Source organism: Eurypyga helias, unplaced genomic scaffold, assembly GCF_000690775.1.
Source record: "Eurypyga helias isolate BGI_N326 unplaced genomic scaffold, ASM69077v1 scaffold21422, whole genome shotgun sequence".
NCBI lineage: Eukaryota > Metazoa > Chordata > Aves > Eurypygiformes > Eurypygidae > Eurypyga > Eurypyga helias.
The window spans coordinates 34903-49173 of record NW_010235601.1 but is presented as its reverse complement, the minus strand read 5'-3'; the positions used below and the strand labels follow the sequence as shown (position 1 = coordinate 49173).

The 14271-nt window shown below is 36.4% G+C and overlaps 1 protein-coding gene across 1 annotated transcript in view; it reads right to left on the bottom strand.

Moving 5' to 3' along the window:
* Positions 1 to 14271, bottom strand: part of ASXL3 (additional sex combs like transcriptional regulator 3) — a 98395-nt gene that overhangs the window by 62365 nt on the left and 21759 nt on the right. The window contains exons 3-4 of the mRNA XM_010146818.1: positions 4965 to 5073; positions 3554 to 3665 (exon numbers count right to left, since the gene is read on the bottom strand). Coding sequence (XP_010145120.1) covers positions 3554 to 3665; positions 4965 to 5073 — 221 coding nt within the window. The remainder of the gene's footprint in view (positions 1 to 3553; positions 3666 to 4964; positions 5074 to 14271) is intronic.

Here is a 14271-nt window from a genome sequence, read left to right as displayed (position 1 = left end):
TTAGCCCTGGCTTCAGAAACCCTAGGGACAAATGCTTTTTGAGAACAGAACAACTTATTGATGGGCAAAAGGATATTATAGTCATCATTTTCCCAGGCAAAAGCAATTGGGATTTTAATTCTTTTACCAACTGCATCTTTACATCCTGCCTCTGTATTTGAGCAAAATGGAATTTATAAAAAGATATGAGACTGCTAGATAGCTTCCACAGAAAACCCATTCCAAACAAAACCAACTGGAGTATAAAGAGTTTCTTTAATATGTGCCTTTGGAGAAGGTGGGGAAAGAAAGATTTCTCCACAGCATCTGAAAATCCTAAAGTGTGGCCATTCCAGTTGTCAGTTTAGCAATACTGATGTGGAGTAATGGCTTTCTCTTAAGTCATATGTGTTTATAACTGTGAGGTATTTTTATATTATTATGCTAATAAAATTTTTCAGTAGCCTGCATTCATACTGGGAACTCTGAGTATCAGTTAGTCCTTTTTAATCCAAAAGCTGGAGACTATAATCTAAAGCCCACAAATGGACTAAGACTGCTGCTTAGGATTTCATTCTCTGCTTCCAGTTAATTTTAAGGCGGTAATTTTTACACTATTGCTGAGCAAGTTCTGATCACTATCAGAACTGGGTCTTGTAGACTCTACCACAGTGGAAACAGGAGCAAATAAAATGCAATCATCGGGCATTTAAGAATAAAATGTGCAAATAATGTCCATCCTCATATATATCACACATACTAAGGCTGAAAGGAGACATTATATCTATTGACCTTTTCTAAAACACAAGTCAGAGAATTTAATAAAGTGGGCCACAGAATAGTTTCCTGGAAAGAAAAATATCTCAGCTTTAGAGTGAAAAGCTTAACTGATAGACATCTTGTTAGATTTTACTGCTAGACCAAATACTCTCTACAGAAATACCTTTTCACAAATATTTACAAACCAATCAAGTCACCATTTCATCTTTGATAAACTAACTAGACTGTCCCTATAAATTTTCCCAGAGCAAGGGAGGTATTTGTTCATTCAAGAGTTCTTACATGTCTTTTCTAAACCCTTTCCTATTTTTCTTATTCTTTCTTACAGCTACAACGAATGCAATGCCTTAGTAATCATTTAACTAGTGCTATACCCAAAGGAAACACTGTGCCTATATTATTTAATCGGTACTACCAAATTGTAGTCCAAGAACTGTATTGGACTAATTAGCAAAAGCATCTCATTCATGTTCAATTCATTTTCTATTGTGAGCCTTAAATGCTTTTCAGATTTACTGATTTATTGAATATATGTTTCTACTGCACAAACATGACCTTTTTACTTCACTTTAAAGTAAAAAAAAAATCATGCTGTTCAACTGTAATCATTTACAAGGCAATCAAGGAGTCTCAACACTGTTATTCATTATCAATAAATTTAATCAAGAAGAATTTCGTACTTTCAAAAACTATTGACAAAGATATTGAATGAAGAGTGATCAAATCACATCCTCTGTGGATGGTGATTCCCATGCCTTTGCAGATATAATAATTTGTAATTTTCAATCCACTTAAAACTGGTTGAATTTCTCAGCATGGTGCTGTTTTTAAGCCAAGCATTCTACACTGTAAATGAAATTGCTTATAGAATTGTACATGTATATCAGGAGGTACCTTTAACAACAAAACTTTCAGTCTCCATCAAAGCTATTATCAAATGTTTGACAAAACTATGTTCTGTATAAGCTGACTGACACAGGATATGCTGCCTCCAATTCCTTATTAATCACATCCAGCATAAGCCTTTCTATATGCAGTATACACCCATTATTGCCATCCCATTTACTCTTTCGAAATATTTTCACTGCATGACATAAAAAAAAATTAAAATGTCTTGTTTTCAAAATGTTAAATATATCGCAGATTTCCAAGATTTGTTAAAGATGAAATATGAAGGAAGGTTCTCAGATTTAAAAACAACCTAGGTGTAATTTATGGCTCTACTCCAAATATTTAAAAACATTTAACTTTAGCAGCTGCTCTTTTATGTCTCCGTAAGTGCTAGAATTATTTTTATTACTGTAAACTGTGAAAGTACTATGCAGCCTCCTCCCAGTCAAAACCCAGCAATTTTCTACTTTTGGCATTCCAGCATCCGTATTTACATCCTACCACTCCTAAATAATTGCCAGGTTTCAGCCATGATCTTTGCTTGTTTATAACATCAACTTTTGTTTTCCTATCTATAACCGTATTTACGCTGCTCTTTGCTGTATTCTTACTGCAGCCTTGGGAAGTGTATATCAACAAATTGCCTGAGCATCTCACAGGAATTGTTGAAGAACTATAAATATATATGTTCACTTATACATGCAGTATACACTACTTAAGCATAAAACCACTGCATATGCAGAGTCTGTAAAGTTACAGACATAATGTATCAAAGAAAATGAAGAAGCAGAGCTACTTAATAACTCCTGACTTTCGTTTTTCCATTGAACTTCAAACCTTCACCACTAGATCCACAGCAAACTGTCCTAGGTAGTTCTGTTACTACTATCACTGGGCTTCTTGTGATTTTTCAATGCTGCTAGCAAGCAAGACTGAAATAGCAGCATCAGTCCCATACAGGTGCAGCTTGGCAGCTAAGGGAGTTGCTCAAGATCAAAAAGGAAGTCGGTAGCAGTACAACTGGAGCCGAGCCTTTTCATGTCCTAGTTGTAAACAGGACACACCCTTACCATATATGAAGTGAGCCGAAACAAGAGGCTGTAGCCCAGCAGTGGCATAGGTTATGAGGGGTTCTTCTTCAAGAGAAGAACTGATCAAGGAAAGGTTTATATCAGAGGTCCTGGGAAGCTTGATATTTGTAAAAAGCTTTCACTTTCCAAGCATTATATGAGTGTAATTTAAATAAGAACAATATTCATTCCTATTGCTTGCAAGTAATGTTAGGTGACTGTAGAACTGCGTTTTCTTTATCAGCAATTATGACTTCTCAAAAAGAAAAGATATTTCTAAGCTTGCCATTTTCAAGTTCTTGCAATGTCTCAGTTTGTCATTATCTCAGAGAAAAAAAAAAATGCACAGGATTTGATCCATATGTCTTTATGCCAACATGGCACCCAGGGGAATCTCTGCCTGAGACAAAACAAAAAAAAAACCCACCTTTGTCCTGTGCCCAGAGCTCTACTGAGGCTCAACCCTACGTGCCCACACTGAAATCTGTGAGATGTCTGTCTGACAACTGCAAGTCTGAAGCCTGGTAAGGCAAATTACTCTTTAGCTGTGGGACCTAGAACAAAAAAATTTGTAAGACAAAAAACCTGCCTACTCAAAACACACCCAACAGTGCTACTCACTGTCTTTTACAAATCTAAGTCCAATAAAGGCACCTGGTGTTCCTGATTTCTTTATAAGGCCAAAAAAGAGAGTGAGTCACTCAAAAATAGTTCCACTGAGTGCAAAACATTACTTACACTGTTTAGAAATCACACTATGCAAATCTTAAGTAAACAGTTCTCTTTTTTTTTCCCCAAAATATGCCCTCTAATATTGAAATTAAAATACCTACCACCATTTTCTTCTCCATTATTATTGTTTGTCTCAGCCATTTCAGTGCCATCTAACTCAGATTCACATCCCAAATCCAACGTTGCGTCAGTAGGGCATGTTGATTCTTCTTTCTACAGTAAAAAAAGAAAAAGAAAACTAAAATTAAGAAGAAAAACCAAACACGATTCTTTGTATCTCTGAAAATAGATTACAGCAGTGTACTGTCGTGCTTACATTTCAAAAACAATAAAATAAATTATGGTTGTGAGTTACTTCAGAGAAAGACATAAAAACAGACCTTCATGAAACAACTTGCAAAGCAGACAAGAAAGCTGTTTTGTGAAGTCATAACATACTCTTTTTAAAAAAAAAGGTCAAATAAAAAGCAAGATCTTCCACATTTTTTTTTAGCAGAAACAGACTTGTTTGGCTGTTAAAAATCCTAGTTTTCCAGTTGAGTGTCCACAGTGCTGCAGCAAAACACAAATCCTTTAATGTTTCTTTTCTGCCTTTGCCTGTTTCCTGAATTCAAATTGCTGAAGCAACCTGGAGCTCACAAGCATGGGAGTGATTGTGAATACCTGGATTTGTGCCAAGAATATCTCACGATTTAAAGAAAAACAACAGCATTTGTTTTAGTAAATTAGGAAAAGCAGCTTCTGAACACTATTAATTCATTCTCAGATACAGAATTTTTAGTTTTCAGGAGCAGGCAAATCTATGTAGTTTTATATCTTTTTACAGTTAAGTCTGTCACAAATTATAAAAGATCCTTCTCCCCAGCCCAAAATTTTAATTGGCTACATTTAGACTGCCAAACATATAGTGCCACTTTGTCTCTCACTTCTGCCTCACATTCCTCTACTCCTATTGTGAAGCCTCTCTAAGTTTGATATGTACAGCAATAAAAAATTTCCACCCACAGAAATCACCACACACCTCCCCCCCCCAAAAAAAAAAGGCATAAAGGCAAAATTCTATCGCTATAATTATATTCCTTCTGAAAAAGCAATGATGCAACCTGTAAATTGAAAGCTGATTTATATTAGACCTGCAAATAATTTTGCACTGTTCAGAAATCAAACATTAATACAATTACTTAATGAGGAAGTCAGTGATCCTCTTGAGCTCACTGCTCATAAAACAAAGGCCTTTCTGTGAACAACTCTGAAAAAGCAGCATTTTAGCTAAGCTACATGTTTTTTATACCATATGCCAAATTCAAGAACATGTATATGCTTTCTAGGCTAAAAGATTCAATATTTACTTTCATTATAAATCCTTTTAAAAGACATCTGAAAGCAGTTAGAAGGACTATCAGGTCATTTCCTCTCCAAAGAATCTAATCTGTTTACCTTTATATCTATTGAGACATTCATAAAACGGATTAATAGCGCTACGTACTTTCCATATACAAAATTTAAACTTACTTTGAGAGCGTAGAGTCCCAACTTCCCAGGGATTTTGAAGAATGTTCCATCACCTACACGAGTGTTAGTATGAAGCATTGCATTCAGGCAAGCTAATGGAGAGGTTCCACTGAAAAATAAAATTGTGCAGTCCAAGATTGAGTGCCTCTTGTAAAACTATTCCCTCGGTCTATTTTTTTAAAACTCATGCTTGCCTGGCTTTTTTTTTTCTTTTTTTCTTTTTTTTTCCCTTTTTTCTTAATTCTCTCAACCCTGAAAACATCTACATTACAATAACAGGCCAGTTTCAAACTTAATCATATGCATCTGTCCCCTAGGCTCGAGGCAAAAAGTCTGTGAATTATAATTATGCTTTTCTTCATACAGCAACCAGCTCCACATTCTAAGAGAGCCAAAGTCCAAATATTTATGTGAAATTACTTCGTAAATAACACCATGAAGCCTCATTTTTAAAACGTTACAGACAATGTGGCTGCTGCACATGAATGATCAAAACAGTACCAAGTTCAAGGGCAGCTGCATCCCATAGGATGAAAGGCAACAAAAGAATAATAAAGAGCCCAGGAAGAACACATTTAAAATTAAAAGTGATATGTAGTTCAGCCTTCTTCTGGTTTAACATGGTCAGCAATACATTACTATACATAAATACAAACACATACGTACCTTCTACGAAGTACTATCTTTTCTAATTAGAGTTGTTTTAGAGATTAAGAGATTGACCTACTGAAGGTAGCAATTGTAATACCACAGTGGAATGCATGTTAAGAGATGATTTAAAAGCAAACACAGCGCATTAAGAAAAAGAGTACTTGTACAAAGATGCCTTTGTAATATATGTGTGTTAACATCAGAAAAGAAAGCTAATGTTTCTACCCTAGCTATGCTATTCTGAGACGTTGATCTAAAAAATGGCAGGGAAGAAAGTAGTCGTAAATTGTTTTATTTCATTTTAATTTAACAATTAAAGTAAAAGATTTATAGATGTACTATCACATCTTTGTCCCCATTTACTGACTAACGTACACGGTGTACTCACGGACTGAATCTGAAACTGTGCTTCTTCCCTGGGGTCCCTAGCCTGCACGCGCGCTTATCTCCAGCCACATAAATATATTCCACTTGGTTAAGTGGAACAATGCCTGTGCATAAAGTGTGTTGCTAAGTATTTCAGGATTAAATATATACTCAAGTACAAACCAGGAACAGGGCTTCAAAAGTCCATCAGAAACTACTGTTCTTTATTATGCAGTATTATAACACAACATCCGATCTTTGTTCCTAATTGCATGACTGATTTTTTTTATGATTGTTTTTTAAATAAACTGGACTGAAATTGTCATCTTTCATATGATGGTGTTTTCTGTTGATGTCCGTGGCTCTGTAACAACAAAATTCATCCTTACTGTACATGTGTTAATTTAATGGTAAGATCTCTTCCGGTAAAAATAAAGCTATGAAGTATCCTCAGGACAGGAAGACGTGTCGAATATAATTTACTTACTATTGGTCGTATCACATTACTACATCTAGAATCAAAAAATACAGGCAAAAATGCTGCTTGTTGATGAACACGTCAGATATTTAAGATATGTCTATTTTATAAGTATTCTAAATATAACCATGCAATATGAAAATTCTGAAAGGGTTTTGTTGTTTCTTTTTTTCCTCTGCAAATAAAACACATATGGTTTTGATATACTACTATAACATAATACAAAACTAATTATGCTAGAAATGTAACGATACTGCTAGCAGTAGCACAGAAAACATTAGGAGATTTCATTGAGTTTAACGATCACTTAAAACAGTTTTGGAATAAGTAGGATACTTCTCTTCACACATTTTCCTTATTGTATTAATGTTTGACAAGCAGAGACACAAAGTGCTTAATAGAGCACTTCTAGTTGTGTAATTTCTTCCATATGTTAACATACATCATGTGAAACAATTTCGACTCTCAGAGTCTTGGATCTTTTTAGTGAAACATTGTCACAGATTAAGACTTTCTCTGCAAGATGGAAAGAACTTGCTGACTCTGCAGCAGAAGACAACGATTTATCAACAAGAAACTAAACTGTGTGTGCATGTATGCACAATTTGTATCGATCTCCTATTCTGATGTAGATATTCTGGACTCCACACTTATTTTTAGATATCATTAACCAATTAAAATGATACAAGAGGAATGAACAAAAAATAGAGGATTTGGCAATGTCTCATGACCACTACTGTGCTCACAGCAGATATATTAATCTTCAAAGTCTAGCCAACTGGCAAGTGGACAATAGAAACTACTCTCTAACTTAAAAAGAAATCCGTATCAGCTACTGAGCCAAGAAGTACTTCAACTACTGTTATGCTTGTTTCGTACACATATCTGCAATTCCTAAATAATTTGGCATGCCACCAAAGGGCCATATCCACCCTTCTTGAAAACTGGACTTGGATATATCTATAATGAGCATGAAACAAACCACACATATTTAAGTTGCAAATGAAATAATAATCTGGACACTGTGGGGCGGAATTTATTTTGAGCTAGCAGCTCAAACTGAAATTCCATGGTGCCCTTTATCACTGGTATTTTGACCACTGTTAACCACTGACTTGCTTATTCTATCAGCACAGGCATCCTTAAAACACTCTGTTAAAATTCCCAAACACTACCCACATCGGATGCCGGAAACGCTTGCAATACATGCTATCACAACATGTGGGACTGTGGTTAGAAAAGCCAGCAATCAAAGACCCCATGATGCAGACTGCTGTCTGAATCAGAGAGCAGTTTCTGAGGGATCCATACTACTTACTGCATGTTCTCTAAATTCTCCTACAGCCTGAGGACATATTCATTCTGCTCAGAGCTGCTGGCATCTATTAATATAGCAGCCAAGGACTGACAAATATCTTTGAATGACAAAAATGGCATGGTTTAACCTAAGTTCTTGAAACACTCAGAATCAGTTCAACTTTGAGTCAGCTAAATCAAATTGGATACAATAATATTCTATTTTGTAACTTGATATCTGTGAATTTTTAGAGCCATATTTTAAACCAATACGCTGCAAGTTTTTTTGCCATAGTCTACACACGAGGAATATGTTTACCATTTACAGCCTTCAGATGCAGAACTTTCATACTATTTATCATCTTTTGGGTGAAATCACTTTAAACCACTGTGGTATACTAAGTCATTCATACATGGGAGTCAGCTTCTGTAGCAGTATGCCTTGAAGATCGATCATTTTCTGCTTGTATGTTTATTTTATATACATATACACACAAGCAGTATACCCACACCTCCACACTTTTAAAAAGATTTACAAAAATGAAAAGTTACTTACTTTCTGTAAAGGTGATATGTAGTCATAACAACCAGCAACATAGGAAAGAGAAAGAATTACTGATTAGCGTTCCAACATAAAAGTTATATTAATACATTTTGCTCATTTAAAAGACTTCAAGCATTTAAACATTTCAAAAATGCTCTTCCCCGGAATTGCTATAATTTGGTAGTAACGAATGCATCCTTCTAAATACAATCCCAAAATTCTTGTACATTATCAAAGCAAGCTTCTCACCCCAACTCCCCCAGTCAAAAGTATCTCCAGCATTTTGTGATTCTGGGCTCCCTCTACTGGTCATGCAGCCCGTGTTACCTAAATCAAAATGCTGGACTACACACCATCTACACACACAGCTCTGCAAAAACACATAGAGGAAGTACAGATTTCAGTTACTTACTCCCCTGCCACCCCTGCCCAAAACCCTGACAAAATCTGGAAAAACACCAATAAAAACACTATTTATTTTTACATTTTAAACATCTCAAACACACAGTTTTGTCAGAAAACCCCTGAAAACTACTATGGTTGTTCTTCTAATTCGAATGGTCTTTGCTAGCCTGCTTGGGAAAAGAAAAAAAATTATTTTGGCTAAAAAAAAACATTTTAAATATGGAAAACAAATTGACTAAAGCCAACTTGTCCAGACAATCTAGTGTAGCAGACAGCGAAAGTTGCCTGACACGCAGACAAGGCACCTCGGGTCCTGCAGCAGGCAGCATTTCAGACACTCAGCCTCCCTGCATACGTCGTAGCCCCCTCCCACAGCTCGCAAGGGTTCCTGATATGTTCCCAAATCCAGCAACAACTGCTGTAAAAGGAGCACTTAGCCATCGTAAATGTGACCAGTATTTATTTGTTTGAAATCATTTGCTCATTTTATACAGATCCATAAATAGTCACAAGGGAGCAACAATTTTTACTCACTGCTGGAAACAAAGTAAAACCAACAAGCTTTAGAACTAACTTCTAGACCTGATATGAAGTCACACAGAATAAAGTATGTTTATAATGCATGCAAGTTACACCAGTTTGGGAGGGTTCACAAGCCTCCTGGAAGACAGGACCTAAAGTCAGAAGTATCATGATGAACTGGAGACAGCATTTAAAATAAACAACATGAAATTCAATCAAAAGAAATGCTAAGTGCTATACAATGGAATCTGAAATAAAATCCAGAAAATTCATATTTTCATGGCACGTCCAAGGGGCTGACACCAGCACAGTGAGATGAATCAGAAAGTAACAGCACCAGCAACTGTATGTGTCAATCAGATTGCTGACTGAGAGACATACAGGTTGAATATTCTCTTACCTCCAGTGCTAATGGATACCTGTCAAATTCTGCGCCCATTTAAAGAAAAATATAGACAAAAAGTCTAAAGAAGAACAAGAGTGATAACAGATATAAATAAGACTTATGAGGGAAGCCTGTAAAAAACACATTTGTGTGGTCCAGAAAACAGAAGAGTCAAAGAAAGTGTAATTGTAATTTTTCAGAAAAATGTAAAAGGCTGTTGGAAGTCAATGGAGATAAATGTTCATCATGGTCACTGGGGGATGAAAAAGACAGTTCACAGCTAGTCTAGAAGTGTGAATGTAGCTGTTGTTATTTTAATCAACACCAGAAGAGAGCCCGGGAAGTTTGTAAAATGACCTTCATCAGAAGATCAAATACACACCAGTCCTGGCTAGTGCATATGCTGGAAACTGTCCCAGTGTTGGCGTTTGTACTGAATGATCTCTTGAGCATGCATCCAGCACTGGATCCTAGGATTCTTTATCTTTTTAATAAATCAAAATCTTATGTAAGGCTGAGGTTAACCATATACCCTAAGTACACTTTTTTCAACATGTAGAGCAGCCAGAAATGCTGGAAAATCGACTAGATGTCTGGCCATGCGCTGCTTGCTGAAATGTTTCATTGAGCGATGCACGCAGTTCTGTATGCCCAGAGTGATGAAGCCACAGCATAAGCTTTCCCACAATCTTCAAGGAGTCGTGTGTCCATGGTCTTGCTATCATGTGCCAGCAAAATGTCCCAACTCACCTTTCAAGACGGTAGCCGTGACCTAGCTGGGGAGTGACACACAACACCAGGAACCTAAGCGTAAGTACCAAGACAAGAAGATAGCTGTCCTATATGTCAGGAGGTAGGCAAACTGCTGACCGCTCTAGAGCCATTCTCCCCCCAGCCCCATGCATGACAGAGCTGGCAGAGCTGCAGACGCCGTTAGAGATGGGGCAAGGCAAGCTCTTCCAGCCTGGGCTCGAGAGGAAGAACCAGGAGAGGTCCAGTGAACAAAAGACTGAAAAAAAAACCCACACATTTTTCTCAGCAATACAAGCTTCACATTACTCTAAACAAAATGAATCACATGATGATGAAGTCGCCACTGTCCCCCCTGGTTATTTTGTAGATCCCTACACAGGAAGACTACAAGCAATGTATCTGCTTTCTCATCCAGTGTTAAATACAGACTATGTGTTCCAGGTGAAATTTCCTTCAGTTATCCTTCTTTCGATAGGCAGCAAAATCATGGACTAAACATGTTAATCCAAACTAAACCAACTGAAATTATCAAGCAGAAAACTTAATTTGAACAAGCAATTTAAATCTTGCTTTTGGTTTTCTTTCCATTTATTCTCCTGTTGAAAGGTTAATTCGTTCATTGCTTGAAATGATTAAAATACCCTAATCAGCAAATAAATAGTTTTAATGTAATACTACTTTTTGCTAATTGGGACACTATAAATGCATTAAGCAATTATCTAACTTAACTTAGAAAAATTAATCTAAGTTATACTTTCTGATGTTAAAATAGCAACAACATTTTATTTACTAAATCATTACAAGCGTACTTATTTCTGTTAAGTCATTGTTTGAAAGAAACTAGAATTTGATTAAAGATCAGATTTTAAATGCTGAATGAAAATACTATAGTTGTGTTGGACATAAAAGACAAAAGGCAGACTTCAAAATATTACATGTCCAACAGAATTTATTAAACAACAAAACCATTATCTTTTAGTATGTGGATAGTAGGTAGCGAGAGAATATTTTTATGCAAAGGCTAGTGAAACTGTATACCTGGTAGATCTCAGCTTGTCACATAAAGTTTTTATTCATAAATTGGAACAAAAAAAAAGCATTTTACTTTTTGAACTGCCAATTAGCTTCTTAAGTTTAAAAGGATTACTAATGAGAACTACAGAAAATACTTTTGATACCTACAGTTTCTGTGAGTGTCAAAACTATTCATATGCTGAAGTCTTAATAACTTTAATAAATAAAGTGGTAATAAAGTCTTAAGCCTTAAACAGTTGTTTGCTGAAGTTTTACAGGAATTGAAGTGCACACAGGTAGAACACTATTTGTACAGTTTGAATAGTTAATATAGTTAAGGATTATTCCTAATGTAAGGTCTCTCAATTGGATCTTTAAATGCATTTTAAAGGATTCAAAGAAAATTTCTGAAAAGAAATATATAATTCTAAAGTTTATTTTTAAACAATTTCATCTATGTTAGCCAAAATTAACATGAGTTTTGTTCTCATTTGAGCAGTACCCTCAAGAAAATTTTTATGGCTGTGGTCCTCCTTATGCCTCACATGTGGCACCTGACTTTCAGCCTTCAAATATCACTAACAAGGCTACTATTCTTGAGCAGTGCACGTAAGCCAGAAAGCTCACAGCTATCAGACAATAGGAGAGACTAAGTACAGCTGATTTGTCTGTAGTTTCACAGTCTGCAAAAAAAATTCCAGAAGACGAAGGGGAAAAAGACTCATTATAGATAGTACTGACCATTTCATACTCGACCCTCATATAAATCTCATGTCTTTCTGAACTGTATAAAGATAGAGGCAGGAATATTATTAGCACAATGTAAAAAACAAGGACCAGTAGAGACATGCTAAAACGTAACACATCAGTCATAACTGCCTTGCGCCTGTCTCACAAGCTAGCAGAACTTACCTGTTCGCTTTCACTGAAGTTAACCCATGTAGTGAATCCTAAATAGCTAAAGAGAAGAACGTAGCGATGAACTTGAAACTCGCCCTTTGTAGCGTGCGAGGGAGTTACAAGCAGCTGGAATCACGGCTGAACAAAGAATTTCTTGGTCCGGTATATCACCAAGAAACTGAATCTTTTAATTGTCTTTCAAATGTGAAATAATCTGGAGCAATACTGGAGAGCAATTCATCATGGATACTAAATCCAAGCCAGGTATCATGTAAGGGTATTTTTTGCATTCCTTAGCAGGAATTTAAACTTGCGTAGTCTGGTTTTACATTTTGAATTCACCAAACCTAGAATCAGGTAAGGAGTCAGAAGAGAAGCTGCTTTCACAGAACTCCAAGGTGTGCTCTACCTCTTATCAGACTGTCCCTGAAGCATTAAACAACACTGCCTCTCCTTGTACGAGTGGCAAGCAGCCACGCAGACTCACACACAGATTATTCAAGTCTTTGTGAAAGGGTATACATGAAAACCAAATACTGGAGATTATGTCACTGCCCTGAAGACCTACTTCTACCATTTCTAGGGTCCTCCTACATGAACAAAACTCCCTCTGGGTCTTTTATGCATCTACATACAGCCATTGTGTGCAGTGATTACGTGGTATTAGCACACCCAATAAAGCACAAATATTTCTAGCCCTAGGTCCTCATGTAAAAACCAAGGTGGGAAGTGAATGAGACTGCTAGCTGAGGGCAACATGACAAAAAGACATGGCACGCTGCTAAGGAAAGGTGGGTCTGGTTCCTTGTTTAAGAGTTTGCCAGACTGGTTGCATTCACCCACCATCAGTTACAAATGAGTACTTGGACCACACAATCTAAGATGGTACTTAGCTTTCTTGGTAAAGCAAAGCTCTCACACATGACTGCTCTCACACATTCTCTTCAGTAGCTAAGAGTTTGGCTCACTTTTGCAAATGATGGCACAGACAGGGTTTTTTCACCTCTTAACTGTACTGTAGCACTGTGGTATAGCTGATCTTTGTTATTTTACTCAGAGGTAAAGAGTACTGAAAACACATCAGGTCTGCACTGTACAATGGCCTTTGATGGACATCTCGGTCAAGTTCAGTATTTCCATCCCTTCCTTTAGAGCACTCTGTGGGCTGAGTATGTGAAGTTCTGGTACCCTACACACCGAAAATGAATCTCTTTGATATCTAAAGCAAAATGTATCTCCTGGTGCTGGCGGCCTGGGAGAACTTCTGATGGTGTCAAACCTGGTGACAATAGCCACAGTAATGTGTCAGGGGGAAAAAAAAAAAAAAGTAGTAGTTCATCTGTGGTAAAACTGGAGCTTTATTATGGCTCGTCTAAAACAATAAAATGAAAAGCCCCGGAAATTAAAGTTTATCACAAATCTCAGTAGGCCTTAGCCAGTAAAGCTTTTTTGTTTCTTTTTTAAACCATTTTCTCTCACAAGAAAGCCCTGACATACAAAAGTTCCAGAAACTGTGTAATGTTTAGAAGTGTTCCTGAATAGAATTTTACAGAGTTATTGCCATGGATTTTTCCCTGAAAATATTTTTTCTTCAAAAATTGTATTTGAAGGAAAAACTCCCTATGGAGATACAAATTTGCACTAGGTTTATAATGCATTTCTAAACAAGATGCTAACAGTGTAGCAGGTAAATTTGAGAAGAGAAAATAAAAAGCACACAAACATATCATAGCAATGCCACATTATACACTGCAGACAGAAAGATATAAACATGTTTTCCTGAAATTTAAATATCCCTACCCATTATTTTTGCTGATTACCCTTGCCCTTTGTCAGCCATGCCTCTGAGTAGATTACCCTGAATATCTTTAATGTTCTGAAAAGTATGCTTGAAACACCATGACACCTCTTTAAATGATATTCACATATGGCAACAAGCATTCCTTGAACAGAAAGGAAATGAGAATACAAGTTTTATAGAGAATGTTTACAC